General features: G+C 32.3%; 1 protein-coding gene across 1 annotated transcript; it reads right to left on the bottom strand.

Moving 5' to 3' along the window:
- Nucleotides 1-329: 329 nt before the first annotated feature.
- Nucleotides 330-23,033, bottom strand: LOC127725871 (uncharacterized). The gene is made up of 5 exons (XM_052233207.1): nt 22,696-23,033; nt 20,064-20,209; nt 10,167-10,368; nt 9,594-9,701; nt 330-2,121 (listed from the first exon to the last, which is right to left on the bottom strand). The coding sequence occupies exons 1-5, from the start codon at nt 22,895-22,897 to the stop codon at nt 1,700-1,702; spliced, it is 1,080 nt and encodes a 359-aa protein (XP_052089167.1). The 5' UTR covers nt 22,898-23,033; the 3' UTR covers nt 330-1,699.
- Between the last annotated feature and the right edge of the window lie 238 nt (nt 23,034-23,271).

Genomic DNA, 23,271 nt, shown 5'->3' with positions numbered 1-23,271 from the left:
TAGTACTGGCATAAAAATAAAGATATTAATTGTTGGTTGAAAATTGCTGTTATAAAATTTTGGAAATCATTTTAAATTAAGAAATATATCTCCCTAATGCAAAGGTCTGATTCCTTGTCGGGATTTGGCTATAATTTTAGGTCCTTTCTGGTTTGATAAGCTCTTCAAAGTTTTTATCAGGTTTTGGCTTTTCAAATTTTTCAGCCTCGATCATCACTGAAGAGACATTAATTGTTATAATGCACATCTGGTGCAGCATAATTGCACTGTTAATGTTATTATTGATATTATTGGAAATTAATACAACTAAATAATTTAACAAAAACAAATATTATGATAATTTTTATCGCCAATATGACAGAATAAGGCAATTTTACTATAATGATCACAGATACAATACATAACAAAGGACATAGAAAATAGAGTTATCTCCCCTATACTATGCTATTTGATTTAGAGTAAGTGAGCAAGCTCCTTTTTAAATTGCAACATTCCTTTAAACACAGTTAAATATCATAATTTGTATCAAAATTTTTAACAAATGCTGTGCAGGAATTATAACTTTTGTAACAAAATTCAGGGACAACAACCCATCAATAACTAACAATAACAGTCAATATATAATATATCCTAGCTAATATTTTCTGTAATCTTTGGTAAATTTAATATCCTTTCAATTTTTGCTATAAAATAAATTAAAAAGAAAGACGAAGCAATAAAAACAGTCTTAAAAAAACTTAAAGAGATTATGTTACAACCACATCTAAAAATGTATAAGTATTTCAAATTACATTAATATTTCAACAATTACGTGTAAATATAAAACTTTTTAAAAAGAAGATTGAAAATATTGTTATCAAAATAAATAAATATATATATATCAGACATATAAATTACAATATGCTACCTTTAATAAGATATGTGTTAATAAACTATGCTAATCAATTTCTTTGTTACAGTCAGACTTGTATTTGGTCATCTTTTGAATGTTTCAAGACAAATGACCGTTCAGACTGAAATTTCAAGGATTTCAGTTGATACAAAAAAGTTTTCCTGTTACATGTGTGAATTTGAATTCACAGACTGGTTTTATACATGTGCATTCTATTCAAATATATTCTAAAACGAAGCATTAGGAAGGACATACTTTTAATACTCTTACAGTTGAGTTTACACAAAAACCTGATTTTGTACAACTTTTTATGAAATAGAACTCATGGGAGTCCAAAACTGATAAAATATTAAATTTCTTTCTTTTCCTTTTCTTTCTTTTTTTTTTTCTCTTTAATTCTATCATTTTTATTTGAAAGATAAGGAGTTTTGTGTTTTCTTCATTTAAACAAAATCCATGAACGAAAAAAGAAGCCCTATAGAGTAATATATTGTATGTGTTTTGATATTTCTATCTATGAAGCTTTTCTACATTAAGTTTTAGTCTTTGCATCTTTCTTGAATATAACATATTAGTGAAGAGTTAATAGAATTTACTAAATAGAAACTAATGCTGATTTGTCTAAAGGCTTATTTACATCAGATCTTTCTTTCCAAATTACACGATTTTTTTCCTATAAAAATCACTGGCACCATCCTCCATGTAAAACCATTGCAACAACTGTATCTCAACAACACTATAGCAAAGTAACAATATTAAAAATTACAGCTTGATGAATTTGCAAATTAAATTTTTTTTATATTATGTCTATTTTCGTAACCATGGCATTCTCACAATTTTATTGCTATCAGGCCATTCGTATCTAACTTGATACTCTGTATTACAGGCATCATATGTTTCCGTTCCAAGTGGACGTCCATGAAGGTGGAAGTTTGGTGTTGGATTAATGTTAAATGCACTTGTCGGTATGTCCATTGGGGGTCGCTCAAACTTGGTCGAATACTCTGTTGGTCCTGGGAATCTTGTATTGATCCCTGCCTGTTCCTGAACAGACATGCACTGCATTCCTCTTGGATCTGTGGTAGTCATGGTCTGATATGGACTTTCCCTGGGAAATTTATTTAAACTGTTTTCTGCTTTGGTCTCGTTCAATTTCCAACTAACTGCAGGACCACTGGTCTGATGAAAAGTATTGCTGCGTGGGTATATACTGTCAATTGTCTGGTAACCTGTAACAGAAAAATACAAATTAGTTCAAAAATCAGAGAGAGAAGGACACTGTCCACATTTAACCTTATTAAGATTTCAAAATTTAGTTTCTTTCTGATATCCTCCAAAATTAATCATAAAAAAATATCCAAATTAAAGTTTTCACCATTTTTTTTTTACTAAAGTGTAAAAGTATACGTCTTCACAATCTGTATATGTAAGCAGATTGTGAAATAAATACTCCACAGACTGTCCATGAAGTATACTTTTATATTATTTTAATGATTCTCTTCATGTGATTCAATTTGATTTAAGTTCATATTGTACCTGTGAAGATAATCAGATAATGGATCATTAGAACTAGCATTGGTATGTATTTTTGTAATTCAGAGCTTGACATATTGTATGGACTTTTGCCTATCATTGAAAACCCTATGTCAACCTCTAGATGTGCTTTAATTTTCTTACACTATAGATGATGTTGATAACATAAATTCTATTGTGAAGTACTAGTGTAGGAACCAATATAAGAGCCGTGTCAGATAGAAATCAACCTTATGCAAATGAATATCAATACATCTGTTAACCTATTTCAGGTTAAAAAATCTTTATGGAAAGTTTGTAACTGTTTGAAAATTGAGTTGTTATAAGAACCAAAAATTCATCTTTTATTTCGTATTTGAGTGTTCCAAAATCAATCAAAGTCTTATACATGTACATGTATACGTGCACTTGCATAAGGTCGATTTATATCCGACAAAACTCATAAGATAGTAAGAATACATGATTTAAATGTCACTAGATAAATAAATTTGAGCATGTTTTATACAGTTTTATCTACAGTGCATTGTTGGTTTTTCTTGAGCTTTGTTCCAATTATGTTATACATGTGCTAATAAATTATTTGGGGTTTTTTATTAAGTATCATAAGTTTATGCCACTATTCCAGGTCTTGTTTCCAATGTTTTTTTAATGTTAAGAATTAGGTGTGGCTGTCAGTAGCAAATCCAGGATTTTTGAAAAGGGGAAGGTGTGTGTTATTTCATAAAACTGAAAAAAGGATAATTTTTCTGAGTGCCCCCACCCCCATTAAATCCACCACTGGCTAATGCTACAAAAATATTTACAATTTGTCATGAGGTTATTAAGAGTTCTCATGGCAAAGCTGTTTTTAGGATATACTGTGGATTCATTTACTTTCGTGTTTACCAATTTTCGTGGATTGGTGAAAAACTGCAATTTCGTGGATATTTGATTTCCTGGTTTTGACAAAGTCTGTATTGAAGCCTATAGAAAATGTGTACTTCATTGAATATCTAAATTTGTGGTTCACCTGTATCAATGAAATCCACGAAAAATTGATCCCCAACATATAATAGTCTGACATAAACTGTTTAGAAGAATGAATGAATTCATTTTCTTGGGAGTGTATGGTTGCAAAAGTCATGAGCACCAAGACAAATTTGGTGTAATGTCCTTGATCCAAAATGACAAAAAAAACATCTTTTAATATAGCACAAGAAACACTATATAAAATGTTGATCCTTTGAACAGAATACAAGACTGACACACAGATTTTTTTAAGACGCTATTCTGCTGTAATTGTCAAAATTTTCAGTTGTCCAAAAAGGCAAAAAAGTATTGTATTTTCAATTGTCATATTGTATTTCAGAAAGCATTGATTCTCTATTTATTCCCAGAAAAAAATCTTACTATAAATAAGGAATTTGTATCCTGAACATGTCCAAGATATTAAAAAGCAACATGAAATTTGAGACCACACATAAAAATTATCAAAACTTTCATTTATCTTAAAAAACTTAATTACCTTTTGTTTAAAATTTCTTTTAAATCCTAACTGTTAACAAATTTTTGATGATTTATGTAATATAAAGAAGTTTAAACTCATGAAGAAACACTACACTATACCTTGTAGATATGGTTGTTCGTTGTTGTCGTTTTCCTACCTAGCTACCACATTAAAGATTAATAATCAGGGTATAAAAATCTATATCATTACAACTCTTTTGTTCTCATATTTAATCTATTTTTAGTTGTATTGAACCTGTTCAATTTGAACAATGTACATTTAAATGTTCGAATATTTATTGGAGAATTAAATATCAAATTATGCTATGCTGCATTTTCACCATAGTGTGGACAATTACAGCATTAGTTTATTAAATTTTTGTTAATAACTTTGATCAATAAATAAGAAAGACCAAAAGACATAGGAAATTTAAAACTTCATACAAATGCTGTAAATCTAAGCTTTGTGGAGAAAAAAGAAAAAAGGATCGAGGAATAATCTAAAATACTTAAAGGTACAACAAAATATTCCACACAACAAGCTGGCAAAGGTAACAAGTTATATATAATAAATCCTTCAGAGCTCTACCATTTCCTTGAACCACCTAAAATGGCCTCTCTGATTCTATCATTGAATGATGTGGTAATATTACTTTTCTTATATATTTTTTATCACTATAAACATGCATATTCATTTTTTTTTAGCAAATCCTAATGTAAGAACACTCTTAAACACTTTGTAACAATAAGTTAAGCAATTCAAATACAATTTGACGCATATATAGGGATATAAAGTAAAGTTGAACGCCTTTGAGTTCAAAAAGAAAGACAAGTAACTATTTGTAACTATTGACTAAAGATAAATAAAAATCAATAAATGATTTATATAGTTTTTGGTACTTAATGGCGTCCATATGTAAACTTTTAGTTTATCACATTGTTAATTTTAAATTTTAAAGATTAATCAGCTAGGACAAATCTAAAATAGAAAAGAAAGGATATGGGGTATTCCATCCATGTCACAAAATCGGTATATGCACAGCAAAATACACAAAAAGCAAAGGAACAGTGCTTTTATTGCTGTTCTTCATCTCAAAGTCACAGTGAGGCCTTCGATAAAGACCATTGGATAAAAGTTTGCGAAAAAAAATCTCTATTGAAATAATGAATGTGAGTTTTTATTATTGAGGACCAGATACGGTAGTGTTATTTTCATTTCCTCAATTATAAAACATCTCATTAATTCTGACTTAACAGTAGTCCTTTACTTTTAACCTGCATACAGTTCAGAATTAAGCAAAATAATTATTTAAAATTTTTCAGCAGCAAAATGAAATACACAAATTTTTTAGTCCTAAACTGCTAATCATAAATAACACCAGCAAAAAACCCTTCTACATGAGTATTGGTATACAGAAATTTTATTTCAGTTTCAGAAATTACATAAAAGCAAAGCACACAGATTAAGCATCTCTAAAAAATCTGATATTTTACTGCATGCTCTATTACAAAAATTTAATAGCACATATTTTGAAGAACTCTCAGTTGATAATTTTTTAATTACTTTTTATGAAAACTGACATTTAAACCCCTGATCTTCAATTTTGAAAACCATGGCTCTATGCATGCCAGGTGAAGCTTTATCCAGTAAAGTACTTCAAATATAGTTTGTACCACAAATTAAGCATGTTTCATTTAACACTGCTGGTAGATAAAGAGTTCCAATTTGTCCATCCCCACCCCCCTAAAAATTAAAAAAAAAAAAGAAATAAAATCAGTATACATTTTGTTCCTTTTGCAACAAGCAGACACAAAAGTCAACTATAAAATATGAAATAATGATAAATGGAAATTAAAACTAAAGACTGAGTTGCTCACCTGGAAAAAACAAGCTATATTGTTATTTTTTTAACCTTAATCTTGATCAACAATCTAATTTTAAAACTTGTATCTATTTAAGTGCTTTCAAATGAAATCAAGACCATCAAAAAATGCTGTTTAAAGACAATAAATAACTTCTATAAAGACTGGAGTTATTTGATGGTTTTACTCATATTTGGACTTTTGTAGATCTTGTATTGCTGAAAATTTTTGCTGTTTACAAATTGTGTCTCTCTAAAAAAAGTTTGCAAGATAACAAGCAGAAATGCTGAATTCAGAAAATCTTCCTTTAAGGCAATATCTAAGTTTATTTTTAGATCTTATAGTGCTGATCGTTTTTTCTACTTACAATTTTGTCTATTTATATAGTATTCAAGATGATATGCAAATTTGGCATTAAAGGACAATAACTCTAATAAAGAATCGTCTGACAATTTTGGTCATGTTGACTTATTTGTAGATCTTGTCTTTTTAATCATTTTTGCTATCTAAAGTTCCTGTCTATCTGTTATCATTTTCCAGATGAAAGGCAAACATTTTAAAAAATGGTAAAATTTGTCATTTAAGGGCAATTACTCTCATAAGAAGTCATCTGACAGTTTTGACTTAAATGAACAATAGGTAGAGCTCAACATTTTGAACATGTTTTCACTGTCAGATTTTCTCTATTTATAGCAGTTTCAAAAATAATAGGCAAAAATTGCATTTTACCCCTATGTTCTATTTTTAGCCATGCCTGCCATCTTGGTTGGCAAGCGAGGTCATCAGACATATTTTTAAAACTAGATACCCCAATGATGATTATGGCCAAGTTTGGTTCAATTTAGCCAAGCAGTTTCAGAGTAGAAGATTTTTGTAAAAGTTAGCAGACGACGTTGGACGTTGAGGGACCAGTGGGATGTGTCCAGCGTCCCTTGGCTTCCCTCAGCATCCAATGTCGTCTGTTAACTTAACAAAAATCTTCTACTCTGAAACTGCTAGACAAGTCTTGAGAAAAGTGCACTTGGCCCTTTGGGTCAGGTGAGCTAAAAAACAAATATGACACACATCAACCAACAACAAACACTGAATTACAAGCTCCTGACTTGGGACAGGCACATATAGAATGTGGCTGGGTTAAACATGTCTATCTATTATAGTTTTCAAGACAATATGAAAAATGAAAACAGCTATTGGACTCAAATGAAAGTTTCATTTATGAAGGCATTTTGGTTGATCTTGTATTGCTGATGATTTTTGCTGTTTCCATTTTCTATCTATCTATTATATTTTCAAGATGACAGGCAGCAACACAAAAATGGAAAAATTGTGATTTATTGGCAATCATGAGTCCTATCAAGAGTGACTGAAGAGTCAGTTGATGGATTCAGTCATATCATCATTTTTTGCAGATCATGTATTGCTTATCACTTTATTTTTTTAGCTGTCTACAATTTCTGTCTGTCTATATAGCTATCTATGAAAATTTTCAAGACATTATAAGCAACAAGTGAAAAGTTGATGACACTGCCAACAGATGCTTCCAGAATTCCAAATCTATTGAGAGAAACAAAATGAGCATCATGTATGGTCTGTTTTGTATTTCAAAGATTTCACAATAGTATACTTTGAAAGGACAAAGAAAACATGTACTTTTATTAATATTTTTTTATCTGTAAAAATTGTTTACAATCCATAATTGGATATTTGAGTTATAATCCAAAAAAAAAAATATGACTTAGCAAGGACTAAGTACTCTAAGGTGTATAAAAAGTCAGGTCAGTGTTCTTAGAAATTTTTTAAGGGCATACGATACAGTTACGGGGGAGGTAATGACGTTGCCTAGGTAAAATGTCAAACTGCGACATATCGGGAAAAGATGCATTTTTCGACTTATTTTTATCATTCAGACTGATATAACTTGAAAACGAGTTCATGGACCCCTCTTTCTTAAATGACATTAGGATTGATTACGTATGAAGATTATTTGTACCAATTTTTATGAAAAAGTCACCGATGAGACTTTTTAAAATTAGATAAGTATACAGCAAAAAATTCTGTTTTTTTCCTAAAATCCTGAAACTTTGATAAAAATTAATTATTTCCAAAGAATTGTTATAAAAATTTAGAGCATACTTATGTAAAAGAGATTTTCCAAATGTTTTTACAAAAATCCTATTGTGTTTATCTTTTGAAACAAAAAAGCTAGGTATGTCTATCCAAAGGATAGAAATGTTCCAAAAATCGAAATTTTGAGTAAATGTCTAAAATTTCTACCCCATTTATCTCTTAAAGTAGTACATGAAGGTATATTTTTTATTTCATATTTGCATTGACTAGGTAAAAAATAGCTTGTATGCATATTTTCGTAAAAAAATCACCGTGGGATCAAAACTGTTACGTATGCCCTTAAGGCACAAAAATTCTAAGCTTGTAACCTTTATATCAGTGATCTATGTAGAAACCAAAATTGTTACTAAGACTTTTACCACAGCCCCAGTATATAGAAAACCCTTTTGGGGGCATCCACACCTCCACAGCCCCAGTATACAGAAAACCTGTTTGGGGCGTCCAAACCTCCAGAGTCTTCATATTCAGAAACTTTTTTTGGTCCTTAATTGTTTTTTTTTTAGCCAGGGGGGTGCCATGGTCTAGAATCACATACCAAATAAAAATGTTCCAGAAAAACTAAAACCATCCATCTGTATATGTTTTGTACTTATCAAGCTAGCAAAATTCAAATTAACATCTGAAAGCATTTTTCCAAACAAACTGCAATTCTAGTAGCAGTGTCTTTGAATTTTGACCCAAAGTTCAATATGCTTCTTCCCCTACCCTATATTTTCCATTTGTACAAATTTCGTTCTACTTAAGCAAAGGAAAGTCATGTAGTCCGAAGACTAGTTTATCGTCCTTTAATTTTCATTGTCTACAAAACAGTCCCTAGTGTAGACAGTGTATAACTTGCAAATTTATTTCTTTAAATTTTATGCATGAAATATTAAGTAGGGGGATGAAATTACATGTTAAAAAAATTTGGGTGATGAATTTTTAGGCAAAGTAGTGATTTGGTTCCGTTAAGAAAGGTAAAAAATTGTTATATCTGAAGCTGTCAAACTGAATTATAGACCCCCTTAACATAGAATTATCCATATGTTGAGTTATAGCTGGTAAATTTTTTTTCTATAATTTTTCTATAATTTGTTCCAAAAGTAGTACACAACACGGTAAAAATCTTTTTGAGATAAAACAGGTGTGATTTTTTTAATTTGAACTTATTGTCTAAAAGAAATGCACTACGAAATAACTGTGTTCTTGGGCCATGTTACCATCTGGAAACTATTTTTTTCAACAAACAGATAGACAGACAGAAAGAAGAATGGACAATGCAACAACTATATGCTCCTGAAATATTTTGGGGGAAGAATAAGTCAAAAATGCCAAATTAAGGGCAATAGCGCCTATAAGTAATCCTCTGATAATCTGCCTTTATGACTTATTCTAGTAAACTGTAGACAATACATCCATTTATATATACATGTACTTATATAAATATATAAATATAAAAATAAGGATATGTGATATGATTGCCAATGAGACAACTATCCACCCGATAACAAAGAATGAGGATGTAAGCAAACAAGGTCATAGTTAATTAGCCTTCAACAATGAGCAAAACTCATTACCATATAGTAAGCTATAAAAGGGCCAAGAAAATACTTTTTTAAATACTTGGATGAAGAGTTCAAAACTGAGGTGCAAATGTAAAGGCATAAGATATTTTGTGACCAGAAATAAAGGTAGAAATGGTGTAAAATAATACCTCTGTAATCAAACTTTGGTTGTGCATTAAAACCATACTGTATTTTACTTCCAAGTAATGATGGGGCAGTCTTTGGTCTCATCATTGCTGACTGCCTTTCTCTGTCTTCTGTAATGTCAAAATTAAAGTATCAATATAAATTACATTTCAAAGGGACATAATCCTTTTTAAAATAGTTGATCGGCACTCATTGCATTGATTCTGTAATTAGTTCCACTGAAATTAAAAATGGTCCTTAATCATAAATTAGTCTACAATGTTGTAGATCTTTGAATGGATTTATTGATATATAATTCAAAAAGAAACCCTTGTTTGATGATAAAACCAATTTTTTTTTCCAGGAAATAAACATTTACAAGGACATCAAGTAATTGACATTTTAATGTGAAAGTTTGCAGAGAAACATGGCAATCTACTGAAGTCCAAAATAGGGGAGATTTCAACCTTAAGAAATGTACTGAGTATCTTTTGCAGCGCATCAAACTAAAGAAGATGATTCAACAATTTTTCAGCTGTAGCATGGCATGGAAATACACATCTTAAAACAAATTCTATATCTATGAAAGAAATTACCATGAAATTTCCTAGCAGCATTTAGAGCACCCATGTATCCAGTATTGCAATTCTTATCCGCCCATGCTGTTCTCATTTGGAATGGTTCCCTGGATCCTCGGGAGAGATTGTTACGGTAACCAGTGTAGCTGTCAGTGACACCTATGTGATCCCCAAACTGACGAATTCTATCTGCAGCCTGGTAAGTGTGGGGATCCAGATCCTTAAAAAGATAATGAGAAAGTGAGTACAAGTGGAATGCTCATATAGCTTTTCAGTTTCATATTTATCAAATATAACTAATGTCATTTATACTTCAACACTGAAAGCTATACAGATATGAAAAACTTTAAAAGGGTATTTTAATAGTCACTGTAAACCAGCTATTTTTTGTGACTGATTTATCCATGAAAAATTATACAGTTTTTATGGTGAATTTTTCAAAAATAATTCAATTTTAACTTTTAAGATCTGTCCCCTTAAGTTTTCCAAAAAAAAAAATGTTTGTACCTTTTCACATGGAGGACTCACATTGGTGATCTTCCAGATTTGCTGTGGCCATTATTGATTTAAAAAATATGAGTGTTAGTTAAATAGTAATACAAACTAATAGATCAAATGGTATGTGCCAGTAACAGATAGTGAACTGTATTTGTATATCTTTTTATAAGATAGTTTTAATAAAACAAATAACAGTCTTTTTGCATTGTTTTAGAACAGATAGTATAATGTATTCACAAACATTTGTGCACAATGATGTCTTATACATCTAATGGTGACAATTAAAATGTCATGCTTCCCAGCCTTTCATTATGGTGATTTTCAGTACTAATGAATTAAATTAGTGTTTTGAAAAGTGAAAAATTTTCACTTTCAGTCAAAATGTATCAATTTTTGGTAAAAAACAATGTATGATATAGCTGTTACTTTCATTTCTAAAGGCATGGTAAAACTAGAGGCTCTCAAGAGCCTGTGTCGCTCACCTGATTCTACTTTGGTTTTGGAAATCATGTAAAAATAGATTAAAATCATAACAGATACCCTAAAAAAGAGTGAGGCCAAATTTGGTTTAATATTGGTCCTGTAATTTAATAAAAAATCCTGGTGACCATCTTGAACAGTAAATCGGCAACAAAGTAGCAACACTTAATCAGCACCTCATAAGAAACATTTATGCCATGTTTTGGTTTCATTCCATTCAGTGCACCTCTAGAAGAAGCATTTGTATGTATTTCCCATAGGGTCTTATGTTAAAGGAAGTCCCCTCATTGGCGGCCATCATGGATGAAGGATCAGCTTCAAAGTAACAAAACTTAGTCAGCACCTCATAAGGAACATTCATGCCATGTTTGGTTTCAATCCATTCAGTATGTGGTTCTCTAAAAGAAGACATTTGTATGTATTGTCCATAGGGTCCTTTGTTAAACATTGTCCCCATCTGGCAGCCATCATGGATGAAGGATCAGCTTCAAAGTAACAACACTTGGTCAGCACCTCAAAAGGAACATGCATGCCATGTTTGGTTTCATTCCATTCAATGGTTCTCTAAAGAAAACATTTGTACGTATTTCTCATAGGGTCCTATGTTAAACTAAGTCCTCCGCTGGCGGCCATCTTAGATTATGGATCGGCTTCATAGTAACAACACTTGGTCAGTACCTTATAAGGAACATTCATGCCATGTTTGGTTTCATTGCATTCAGTGGTTCTCTAAAAGAAGACATTTGTATGTATTTCCCATAGGGTCCCATGTTAAACTAAGTCCCCCGCTGGCTGCCATCTTGGATGATGGATCAGCTTCAAAGTAACAACACTTGGTCAGCACCTCATAAGGAACATTCTTGCCATGTTTGGTTTCATTCCATTCAGTGGTTCTCTAAAAGAAGACGTTTGTATGTATTTCCCATAGGGTCCCATGTTAAACTAAGTCCCCCGCTGGCGGCCATCTTGGATTATGGATCGGCTTCAAAGTAACAACACTCGGTCAGCACCTCATAAAGAATATTCATGCCATGTTTGGTTTCATTCCTTTCAGTGGTTCTCTAAAAGAAGACATTTGTATGTATTTCTCATAGGGTCCCATGTTAAACTAAGTCCCCCTGCAGGCGGCCATCTTGGATTATGGATCGGCTTCAAAGTAACAACACTCGGTCAGCACCTCATAAGAAACATTCATGCCATGTTTGGTTTCATTCCATTCAGTGGTTCTCTAAAAGAAGACATTTGTATGTAATTCCCGTAGGTTCCAATGTAAAACTAAGTCCCCTGCTGGCGGCCATCTTGGATTATGGATCAGCTTCATAGTAACAAGACTTGGTCAGCACCTCATAAGGAACATTCATGCCATGTTTGGTTTCATTCCATTCAGTGGTTCTCTAAAAGAAGACATTTGTATGTATTTCCCATAGGGTCCCATGTTAAACTAAGTCCCCCACTGGCAGCCATCTTGGATTATGGATCAGCTTCAAAGTAACAACACTGGGTCAGCACCTCATAAGGAACATTCATACCATGTTTGGTTTCATTCCATTCAGTGGTTCTCTAAAAGAAGACATTTGTATGTATTTCCCATAGGGTCCTATGTTAAACTAAGTCCCCCGCTGGCGGCCATCTTGGATTATGGATCGGCTTCAAAGTAACAACACTCGGTCAGCACCTCATAAGAAACATTCATGCCATGTTTGGTTTCATTCCATTCAGTGGTTCTCTAAAAGAAGACATTTGTATGTATTTCCCATAGGGTCCCATGTTAAACTAAGTCCCCCACTGGCAGCCATCTTGGATTATGGATCAGCTTTAAAGTAACAACACTGGGTCAGCACCTCATAAGAAACATTCATACCATGTTTGGTTTCATTCCATTCAGTGGTTCTCTAAAAGAAGACATTTGTATGTATTTCCCATAGGGTCCTATGTTAAACTAAGTCCCCCGCTGGCGGCCATCTTGGATTATGGATCGGCTTCAAAGTAACAACACTCGGTCAGCACCTCATAAGAAACATTCATGCCATGTTTGGTTTCATTCCATTCAGTGGTTCTCTAAAAGAAGACATTTGTATGTAATTCCCATAGGTTCCAATGTAAAACTAAGTCCCCTGCTGGCGGCCATCTTGGATTATGGATCAGCTTCATAGTAACAAGACTTGGTCAGCACCTCATAAGGAACATTCATGCCATGTTTGGTTTCATTCCATTCAGTGGTTCTCTAAAAGAAGACATTTGTATGTATTTCCCATAGGGTCCCATGTTAAACTAAGTCCCCCACTGGCAGCCATCTTGGATTATGGATCAGCTTCAAAGTAACAACACTGGGTCAGCACCTCATAAGGAACATTCATACCATGTTTGGTTTCATTCCATTCAGTGGTTCTCTAAAAGAAGACATTTGTATGTATTTCCCATAGGGTCCTATGTTAAACTAAGTCCCCCGCTGGCGGCCATCTTGGATTATGGATCGGCTTCAAAGTAACAACACTCGGTCAGCACCTCATAAGAAACATTCATGCCATGTTTGGTTTCATTCCATTCAGTGGTTCTCTAAAAGAAGACATTTGTATGTATTTCCCATAGGGTCCCATGTTAAACTAAGTCCCCCACTGGCAGCCATCTTGGATTATGGATCAGCTTCAAAGTAACAACACTGGGTCAGCACCTCATAAGGAACATTCATACCATGTTTGGTTTCATTCCATTCAGTGGTTCTCTAAAAGAAGACATTTGTATGTATTTCCCATAGGGTCCCATGTTAAACTAAGTCCCCCGCTGGCGGCCATCTTGGATGATGGATCCGCTACAAAGTAACAACACTTGGTCAGCACCTCATAAGGAACATTCATGCTATGTTTGGTTTCATTCCATTCAGTGGTTCTCTAAAAGAAGACATTTGTATGTATTTCCCATAGGTTCCAATGTTAACTAAGTCCCCTGCTGGCGGCCATCTTGGATTATGGATCAGCTTCATAGTAACAAGACTTGGTCAGCACCTCATAAGGAACATTCATGCCATGTTTGGTTTCATTCCATTCAGTGGTTCTCTAAAAGAAGACATTTGTATGTATTTCCCATAGGGTCCCATGTTAAACTAAGTCCCCCGCTGGCGGCCATCTTGGATTATGGATCGGCTTCAAAGTAACAACACTTGGTCAGCACCTCATGAGGAACATTCATACCATGTTTGGTTTAATTCCATTCAGTGGTTCTCTAAAAGAAGACATTTGTATGTATTTCCCATAGGGTCCTATGTTAAACTAAGTCCCCCGCTGGCGGCCATCTTGGATTATGGATCAGCTTCAAAGTAACAACACTCGGTCAGCACCTCATAAGAAACATTCATGCCATGTTTGGTTTCATTCCATTCAGTGGTTCTCTAAAAGAAGACATTTGTATGTATTTCCCATAGGGTCCTATGTTAAACTAAGTCCCACGCTGGCGGCCATCTTGGATGATGGATCCGCTACAGAGTAACAACACTTGGTCAGCACCTCATAAGGAACATTCATGCCATGTTTGGTTTCATTCCATTCAGTGGTTCTCTAGAAGAAGTTCAAAATGTAAAAAGTTAACGCCGACGACGGACGACGATGCCGGACGCCAACTGTGATGAGAAAAGCTCACTTGGCCCTTCGGGCCAGGTGAGATAAAAAAAAGTGTGGAAAACATTTGGCTTTCAAATAAATGGAATAATACATGGCTAAGAGTAAAATAATATATGATGCTGTGTTGTGGAAAGCCAATGTAATAAATTGAAACCTGCCTTAATTTAACAATTTTAAAACTTACTGAGAATTGGTTCAATTTTTACAGGTGTCAAGAATATTTAATGTATGCCCTGATACAAGATTTTGATTTAGACAGGTTCTCGATTATTGACTAAGACTGGCTTCAATGTACCACAACAATGTACTATATAGTAATTTAACCATATTAACAGCATGCATATACAATGTCAAACATAAAAATAAAAAGATTTCTTGTAATTTCTGTAGTATGGTACCAACAATGCTCTCAACATTTGCATTTGCAGTTTATTCAAAGATGAAATAATTGTGCAACAGGTGAACAATGTTATACAAAGTGGGATAACTTCTATAATTTGAAGTAAAACATTATCTGATCAATCATATCTGCAAGAATTCAAGTTTGCATTTAAGAATGAAAGGTCCAGGAAGGAGATTTGAATTTTGAAGAGAAAAGCCCTTCTAAAGAAAGTCATAGGTCCCTCTTAAAGCATCAATGTAAAAATTGGGTGGTATTGGACTTTTGTAATTTATCAATATCAAAGCTTCCTTCACAGAATAGTCAGGCTCCGGAACTCTGACCTGCACTAATTTGAACCTTTGACCTCAGACCAATAGATATATTAACTCAAGTAGAAAAATTAAAAAGAAAAAACAAATTCTCAAAAAAAAACCAAGTGCTGTAAACATTTTGTAAAATTGTAGGTTAGCAAAGGCAATAAAAAACCATTCTGCATCTTAGTTTCAAAACAACAAACACTCAAAAACCATCCTATTTAGCCACAACAATTGTGAAAAAAAATAAAATGCAAAGAAGATGTCCTGTAAATACAAATATAACACCACAAGTTGAAAAACAGTATAAATACAAACCTTTCTTTTGAATAACATGACTTATTTTATAATCCTAAAAACAATGTCTTTGGTAGATTATTTTCCTTCGAATGAAATTTGAGTGACAACAGTCCTTAAGTTCTTGATGCTCTGATACACTTTTCTTCAGATATATTTATACATGTCTAAGGGTCCGTATTTTGACGTCTTTCACTTTGATTTGTAAAGTTACAGAAGAATTTATTGGAAATAACAGAAGCTTAGAATGAAAGCTATTCTGTTTAATTCTTCTCTACTACTAATGGTTTTAAAATATCTATATTGCTACTGTCAAGCATAAAATTTTTTCAGTTTTTAAAAATGTTTAAAAATCTGGTTTTGTGATTGACAACAAAAGGTCAATATGTAGTCTTTTGTTTTGTCCTATACAAATCAAAGAATTTTGAAATTATCAACATTTTAATCTCTGAAGACATAGATCAGTTACAAGTATAGATTTCAATATAGGACAATATGTAACTAATTGTTTATAGAATTTTGATATAAAATCTCAATGAAGATAATTAGAATGGAAGATTAGATTCTTTTTTTGATAATGGGAGATAACTCAGAAATTTAATAAGGCAAATGTTTTTTGCAAGTTTATATACATTATGATGTTTACTGAATACTTGTAACTTTATATTATTTTAAAGTAAAATCAAGAGCAGAAAAAATTAGCAAAATAAAAGATCATTATTTTCTGTTCTATAAAATCATATTCATCAGTATATTCTTCAGCAGAAAACTTAAAGGTCTGTTTTATTAATGAACACACATGCAAGATTAATTATTGCAATTTCAGGAAATGCTTCATTATGCTATCGAAATCTAAAATGAAAGTTTTTATTTTAACAACACTATTCCATGGCAATTTTTGCAATAATAAACACATTACAATAATTTCTATATTGTAATAACTTTAGGTCAATATTATCTACAGCAAGGCAAACATAATGTCTGCATAGTCAGTCCATAGATTTTTAATATTACAAAGATATGATAAATTAATATATTTTCAAATGGTGACATACTGGTGGGTCAAGTTAGTTTGTTGGGGAGTGTCTAATATCCTACAAACCAACTTAATGCTCTAAGTCAGACGAGAAGATCAAGAAAGTCATCTATATACCGGAAAACAGAAATACCAACTTCCTGTAGTAGCGAAGGCTAGTTGGTTGAATGTGCCATTTAATACTACTAATATAGTACAAAGACAAATTGTAATTTATGTTCTTACTGCCTGAATTATATTTGAATTTGGGTTTAGGCATTGATTTTTCTATTGTTTGGAAATTTAACTTTACTGTTAAAATCAACTCTTTAACTTGGAAAATATCAATGCATTCCTGGTTGATGATGTAACAATAGTGTTTACTTTTAAAAAAGAAGCAAGCATTTAACTCTGTGTAGGAAGAGGCTACAAGCTTTTCCAAGCCTAACACTGTTCTTCATTATTTCATTTAAATTACACTCCTCCCCTCTTAATGATAAATGGTTGCTTCCAAAGGTATATTTTACGGTGAAAAAATATAAGCAGTTTCCTTATATTTCACAAATTTCAATTGCAGCCTGTGCAATTAAAAATTCACTTATACAAAGTAAAAACTTGTGTGTGTATACTTATGTCTTGCATAATGAAATGTTTTAATTACAGCACTCTCTCTTACAACAACACTAATTAGTGTGTGTTACAAAATCATTGTGTTACAAGCATTGTCATAAATTACCATCACAATCCAAAGACAGATAGGTGCTGAAAAAGAAGTTCAATAATCTAGGCTTTTGAAATCAAAATAATACTGGTACACTTTATATATGCACATGTAGACTGTAAAAATCAGTTAACTTGTTGTCATATTTAATTATAGATTACTATGACATATGTAAGAGCTCAGCATTTATATACTGATAGGTTACAACAAGCAAATCAAATATTTTCGCATGCAAACTTTGCATGAAATATAAATCCCAAATGATATTTATAGAAATAAGATTGCATTTGTACTTTGGTCCTGAAAAGACTAAAGTTTTATTGTTTTTTAATTTAATGAATGTGAAATTATTAAAAATTAAACTCTTATACGTACAATGGTTATAGCAATAGCAACTCTTGCAAATATAACCAATAAAATATGAAAAAATTCAAAAGCAATGGAGGCTATTTGTTATTTGTACATTATCCAAGAACAATATGTTTTATTATAAACTTAACAATAGTAATCACTTATAAAATTAACTGTGCATAGGCAAAACAAATGTTTGGGATAATATGTGATTGAAGTACAAATATCCCCTTTCAATTTTACCATCCCATTTTTGCATGTAGAAGAAATAAATAAACGTATTTGGCTATAGCAGTTATACCCTCATATTTAGTTCAGAGTTTAATACAATTATGTCCTCCATCATTCAAAAGTTTAATTTCCCAAATTATTGAAACTTGAAAAGGTTATTTTCCCTTAATCCTGTGGACCTCAGTTAAATACTGTTAACCAACTTATTTTTGAGGATACTTTATTTCGTGTTCACCCTTTCTAGCACACTTCGCAATGATCAAAGTTCAGGATTTTCAAATTTTCTTGATGTAGTTGAATATGGAAAGATCCAAATTTTACATATTCACGAACATTTATATTTGTGTTATTTATCTACTCGCGAAAATAAATTAATCACGAAAATAAGTTATTAAATTTACAGTAGTCTTTTCTCGACACGAGTTGTCTTGGTACAGTTTCTATGGGTAAAATGGTGAATCAATTATATGTAGTTTTTGTACAAACAATTTGGTATTAAGGCATAGGAATAGCTTGTCAAAATGGGCATTGATATTTTACTGTAAAAATTCTAAATATTATTAGGATTATTGTTATTATTTTTTTTTTTAAAGTGTGCTTTACAGTTTGCAATGGTTTGTGTGAGAATACCTGCCCGAATGGGAGATAGCTGTCTCAAAACTTGAAACCTATAAAGAGCCAATATGTCTACATGTTACATAAGGAATAGAATTAAAGGTAAAAATATTAGGGAATGCACACACAAAAAAAATAACATGGCATAATTATATAGTCTACCAAAGAAAAAAAAATTGTACTATATTATACATGTATATATGTAGGACGCTAAAATGCAATAGTACTCTAAAATGCGATGGTCACGCTAAAATGTGATGGTCTACGCTAAAGTACAATGGTGTCTCACGCTAAAGTGCAATGGTTGTTTGTTTGCTAAAGTACAATGGTATATCACGATAAAGTGGACCAAAAGGGTAAGGTTATAGGGCTTAAAACGTTAGAGTACATGGATGTTAAAAAATAGTCTTTTTGCAAAAGCTATAGTATGCTAAGGTATAACATATGTGATAGGCTTTATAATTTATCGGTAGGCTAAAGTGATTGTTTATAAATTTTGAAGACCGACCACTTAATTATTGCTTAAAAGATAATTTAGGTGTCACAAAATACTATATTTCCTGTAAATGAATTTTTAACAATTCAGGGATATCAAATATTTGGATAATTGGTGTAGCTTGCCGTTCATACAGTCTATCACTAATGTGAACACCTCCCCTTACAGTCGTCATTGTAAATTACAAATACAAAATTCGTTCATTGTCGGAATATGTAACATTTATTGTTTAAGCTTTAATTTATATGAAAGAGAAAGGCGATGTTCTCCGAGCTTTCTCCTTTTTCGTAGTGAGTACAAATACATGTTATATTTTCCTACAATGTACAACTAATGTTTTAGCCGACAATTTATAATTCATGCATGAAAACATGTACTTTTATTTTACCGAAGTTACTTTTCAATAAAATCTACAATACTTTAACGGGGACCGCAAAGTAAACTGCAACATAAACAATGATTTAAATGTATCCGTTCGCTTCCAATAGAAGAAGGATACAGGATACATATATGTGTATACTATTTTGTATCTATATAGTAAAATGGTTGACTGCAGGATACAAGTCCTTTTTCCAGCACCCTGAAAACAACCACATTTGCTTCAACCAATAGAGCGGTTAGGTTTAAATCAATTAAGTCATGGACATTTGGTTTAAAAGTTGTTAATCAAATATTCTTAATTTATCTTCCAGCATGTTCATTTTTGGTCTGTATAAACGACTGTTAACGTCATAATCTAACTACATTTCTTATGTCTATACTTTCGTAGACCATCAGACTTTAGCGTATGGAGGCATCACACTTAAGCGCAGACTATTGCACTTTAGCGTAACCATCGTACTTTAGAGTCCTACATATATATATATAGAAAACTATTTATAAATAGATGTATTTCAATTACCTGCTGGATTCCACGTAGATTCTGCACTGCGTAATGATGTCTTTCACGTAACTGATTTTCCTGTTTACCCTGTAGATTCTCAATATCCATAACATGTTTGAGATGTGATAGGTGATTGCTTACTCTATCTAAATCAGGAGGACCTGCTAAAAAATTTAAAAAAAGGATATTATATGATTCCATCCCTATACTTATTACTGTACTATGTTTATATCTGACATTACCTGTAGTGCTACTGAAAAGGCAATCTAATCTACTATGCTTCTTTGAAATGTAAAAGGTTTTTGCAAACATTACATTTGTAGAGTAATTATGCCAACATTCAAACTGTTGTATTTCTTGGCTACTGGTATTGTCCTGAACATACAGATACAATGTATTCATTCACAAAACAATTATCCCTTGAACTTCTGAGTTATTGAGGGAAAATTGATGGATATCACAGAATTTTCACAAATTATAATAAAACTTGGCTATATATTGCTTACTGTTATGCTGAACTGAAAAAAAATAACATTTTATTTTTAAATTATATCCAGGAATAACATGAGCTTGAACTAAATCAGCCTTGAAACAGTTTCACTTTGGCTATAAAAATGAATAACTTGTAATCATAAGATACTGATACTGTGAGTAATCATGACTCAACCAAAAAAAGTTATTACCATAATGGATAGTTGATCATGATTACTTATTGACTCTTAGATAGAAATTTATTATTTGTTATGTTGAATTTTTGTTTTGGGTAGGGGCCAGATGAAAACTCTGTGTTTAATTGACCATATGATGATATTGTGTAGCACACTTTTTAAATGGAAATGGTCTGTATCTGTATTAGTTATAGAAACCAAATTTGAGAGAGAGAGAGAAAGAGAGGATGATTCCAACTGGTGGTCTTGAAGTCATCTGTGGAGTGAGCATGCACAAAGCTATCAGTATAGATGTTTTCAATGTATGGTAGTATCGACAAACAATTGGTTTTGTGGTGTTTTACTGTCTGGAATTGTTAGGTTTTTGGTATTATTACACACATGTTTGTCTATAATGACACCCTAGATATACATGTAATATTGAATAACATAACCCTGTGTCTGCTTCTATCCCAACTTCTGGCAAACTAAATGTGTTTTTGTTTGTTCAAGAATGAATGCATGTACATAACATGTAAAGAAACATCTGAATTTAAGAAAAGTATCAGTTTTAAAGCATAAACCAACAATTTATCAGGATGATTGATTGATTGATTGTTAGTTGCTTAACAACCAGTGGCAAATACTTTATGCATATTCAGGACGAGAACAAGTTCACAATAAATACAATAGGTAGGTTCTGTAATAGATTAAGGGATAAAGGTCGGAGAAATTTAGACTGCCACGGGAAATGAGGGCATATTGGATAGGGACAGAAATTTAGCCTTGCAACAGGTCACCTACGGACCCCTCAAAGAGTTGTTGCAAGGGTTCTTAACGTGCAAAGAGCGTGGCACTCTCTTTACACGAGGCATCGGATTTAACGTCCCCATTCTGACCGGACGTGGCTGCAAATTTGTACATCCCGCACAACCAAACGGACGCCCCACTTTAGCACGGGTTTTACTGCCGGTCGGAGTAAGACCAATGGTGACCATACTTCTATTCCCCAGTCACCCTTGGGGGGTTTATCAGGATGAAGTTCAAGATTAAGCTTTGAAGAGGCAAGTGTTTTAATTCAAAAACATAATGGAAATGAATTCTCCATGTGGATGGGTATCGGGTCCGTTCGCACCCCACAGTTCGGTTCTGGGTTCGTTGGCACCTTTTTTTTTATTCAAATACTTGTTGAATAATTAGATGTTTTTAGATATAATTATTAAAATATTTAAATTTTCTTTAATAAAAATTAGGGAATTTTTAACTGAAATATGTTTTTTTTTGGTCATTTGATGATTAATTATCAAATGTTAATTATGTATGTTTACTGTTAATTGGTATTTACAAAGCCACCTTTGGTATTATTGCTCTGTGTTTGAAAATCATGATTGTTGTTAAAACTAGCTTTTGATGTAAATACTCATGTAGTTAGCTTGGTATGAGTAGACTCAATGAAGATTTGGTATCTTCCCTCTTTCTTTAACAAGACTTAGATGAATGAACTTTGCCTTAATCTTCATGACAATTTTTTATTCTGACATGATTCATTTCATCAAAATAACTAATAAAACACTAAAGGAAACCTGTTTACATTTTTAGTATGTCACTTTATTTTAAAACAATAAGAAAAACTTATTTGTAGCAATACAATAACTTGAATATGATTAAAACTTCAACATACAAAAACCAATAAAAAGGGTGCGAACAGACCTAGGGTGCGCATGTGAGTTGTGCAAACGTGAATGGGAGCAAACATGATTTTGGGCGAATGGACCCGTATTCATGTGAATGTACAGGATATTCTTTCTGCGTGGTCATGAAATTTGTTTAATAGGAATAAACATGACATTTTTCTATAACATTATGAACTCCACTTTTCCAGTTGTTAGTAATGGGAATGAATGTAAACCCTGTTTGGAGAGTAGCAGACACAGGGTTATGTTAAACCAGCACCAGTCATTGTTTTTTTTTTCTCTCAGTATTTTACTTCTGGGTATACTTACATGTGTATGTATTTATGCCAGGACTTCCTTTGAATTTTGAAGTTGATGATATATTGTTGTCAAGTCTCATATGATCAAGTCCATTTCGAATATTTGATAATTCTCTGCCTATTTCTTGCGTACAATAATAATTCCCACTTTGGGCTATATTATCAATATCCCGCCTTATTTCGTCAATTTTCTGGTTTGTATGAGAATACATTATGATAACCCCTTATTGCCTTATCAAGGTTCTTATCAATGGAAATTTAAATGCAAAATCTGGTCGTTCTTTCTTTTCTTCTCACGTTAGCAACATGTAAACAAGAACATCACCATCTATTATACGCTTCACTTGCGATTGTACGAAAGTAAACGTCTTCGGGATCACGATGAACAGGTGCTCTCATTTGGAACATATTTGACAATGGCTTCCGAATGGCAATTTCCCGCCGTTATCCTAGTATCTATTTATTAAAAAAGTTATATAATAAAACAAGATCAAGGAAAAAATGGCTTTGGCAACGGTCCGTAGATTTACACCAAACATCAAAATATTAAATTTGTATTTTCCTTCTCCCTTATCATTTTTTTTTA

This window comes from Mytilus californianus, unplaced genomic scaffold (assembly GCF_021869535.1).
Source record: "Mytilus californianus isolate M0D057914Y unplaced genomic scaffold, xbMytCali1.0.p SCAF_15, whole genome shotgun sequence".
Taxonomy (NCBI): Eukaryota; Metazoa; Mollusca; class Bivalvia; order Mytilida; family Mytilidae; genus Mytilus; species Mytilus californianus.
The sequence above is the reverse complement of the archived record's forward strand: the minus strand, read 5'-3'. Positions and strand labels throughout refer to the sequence as shown.

Coding starts and splice junctions, on each gene's coding strand:
- LOC127725871 (XM_052233207.1), bottom strand. CDS start 22,897: ATGTATTCTCATACAAACCAGAAAATTGACGAAATAAGGCGGGATATT. Junction 9,702..10,166: donor TGCTGCTAGGAAATTTCATG/GTAATTTCTTTC, acceptor TTGACATTACAG/AAGACAGAGAAAGGCAGTCA. Junction 2,122..9,593: donor ACCAAAGTTTGATTACAGAG/GTATTATTTTAC, acceptor TTTCTGTTACAG/GTTACCAGACAATTGACAGT.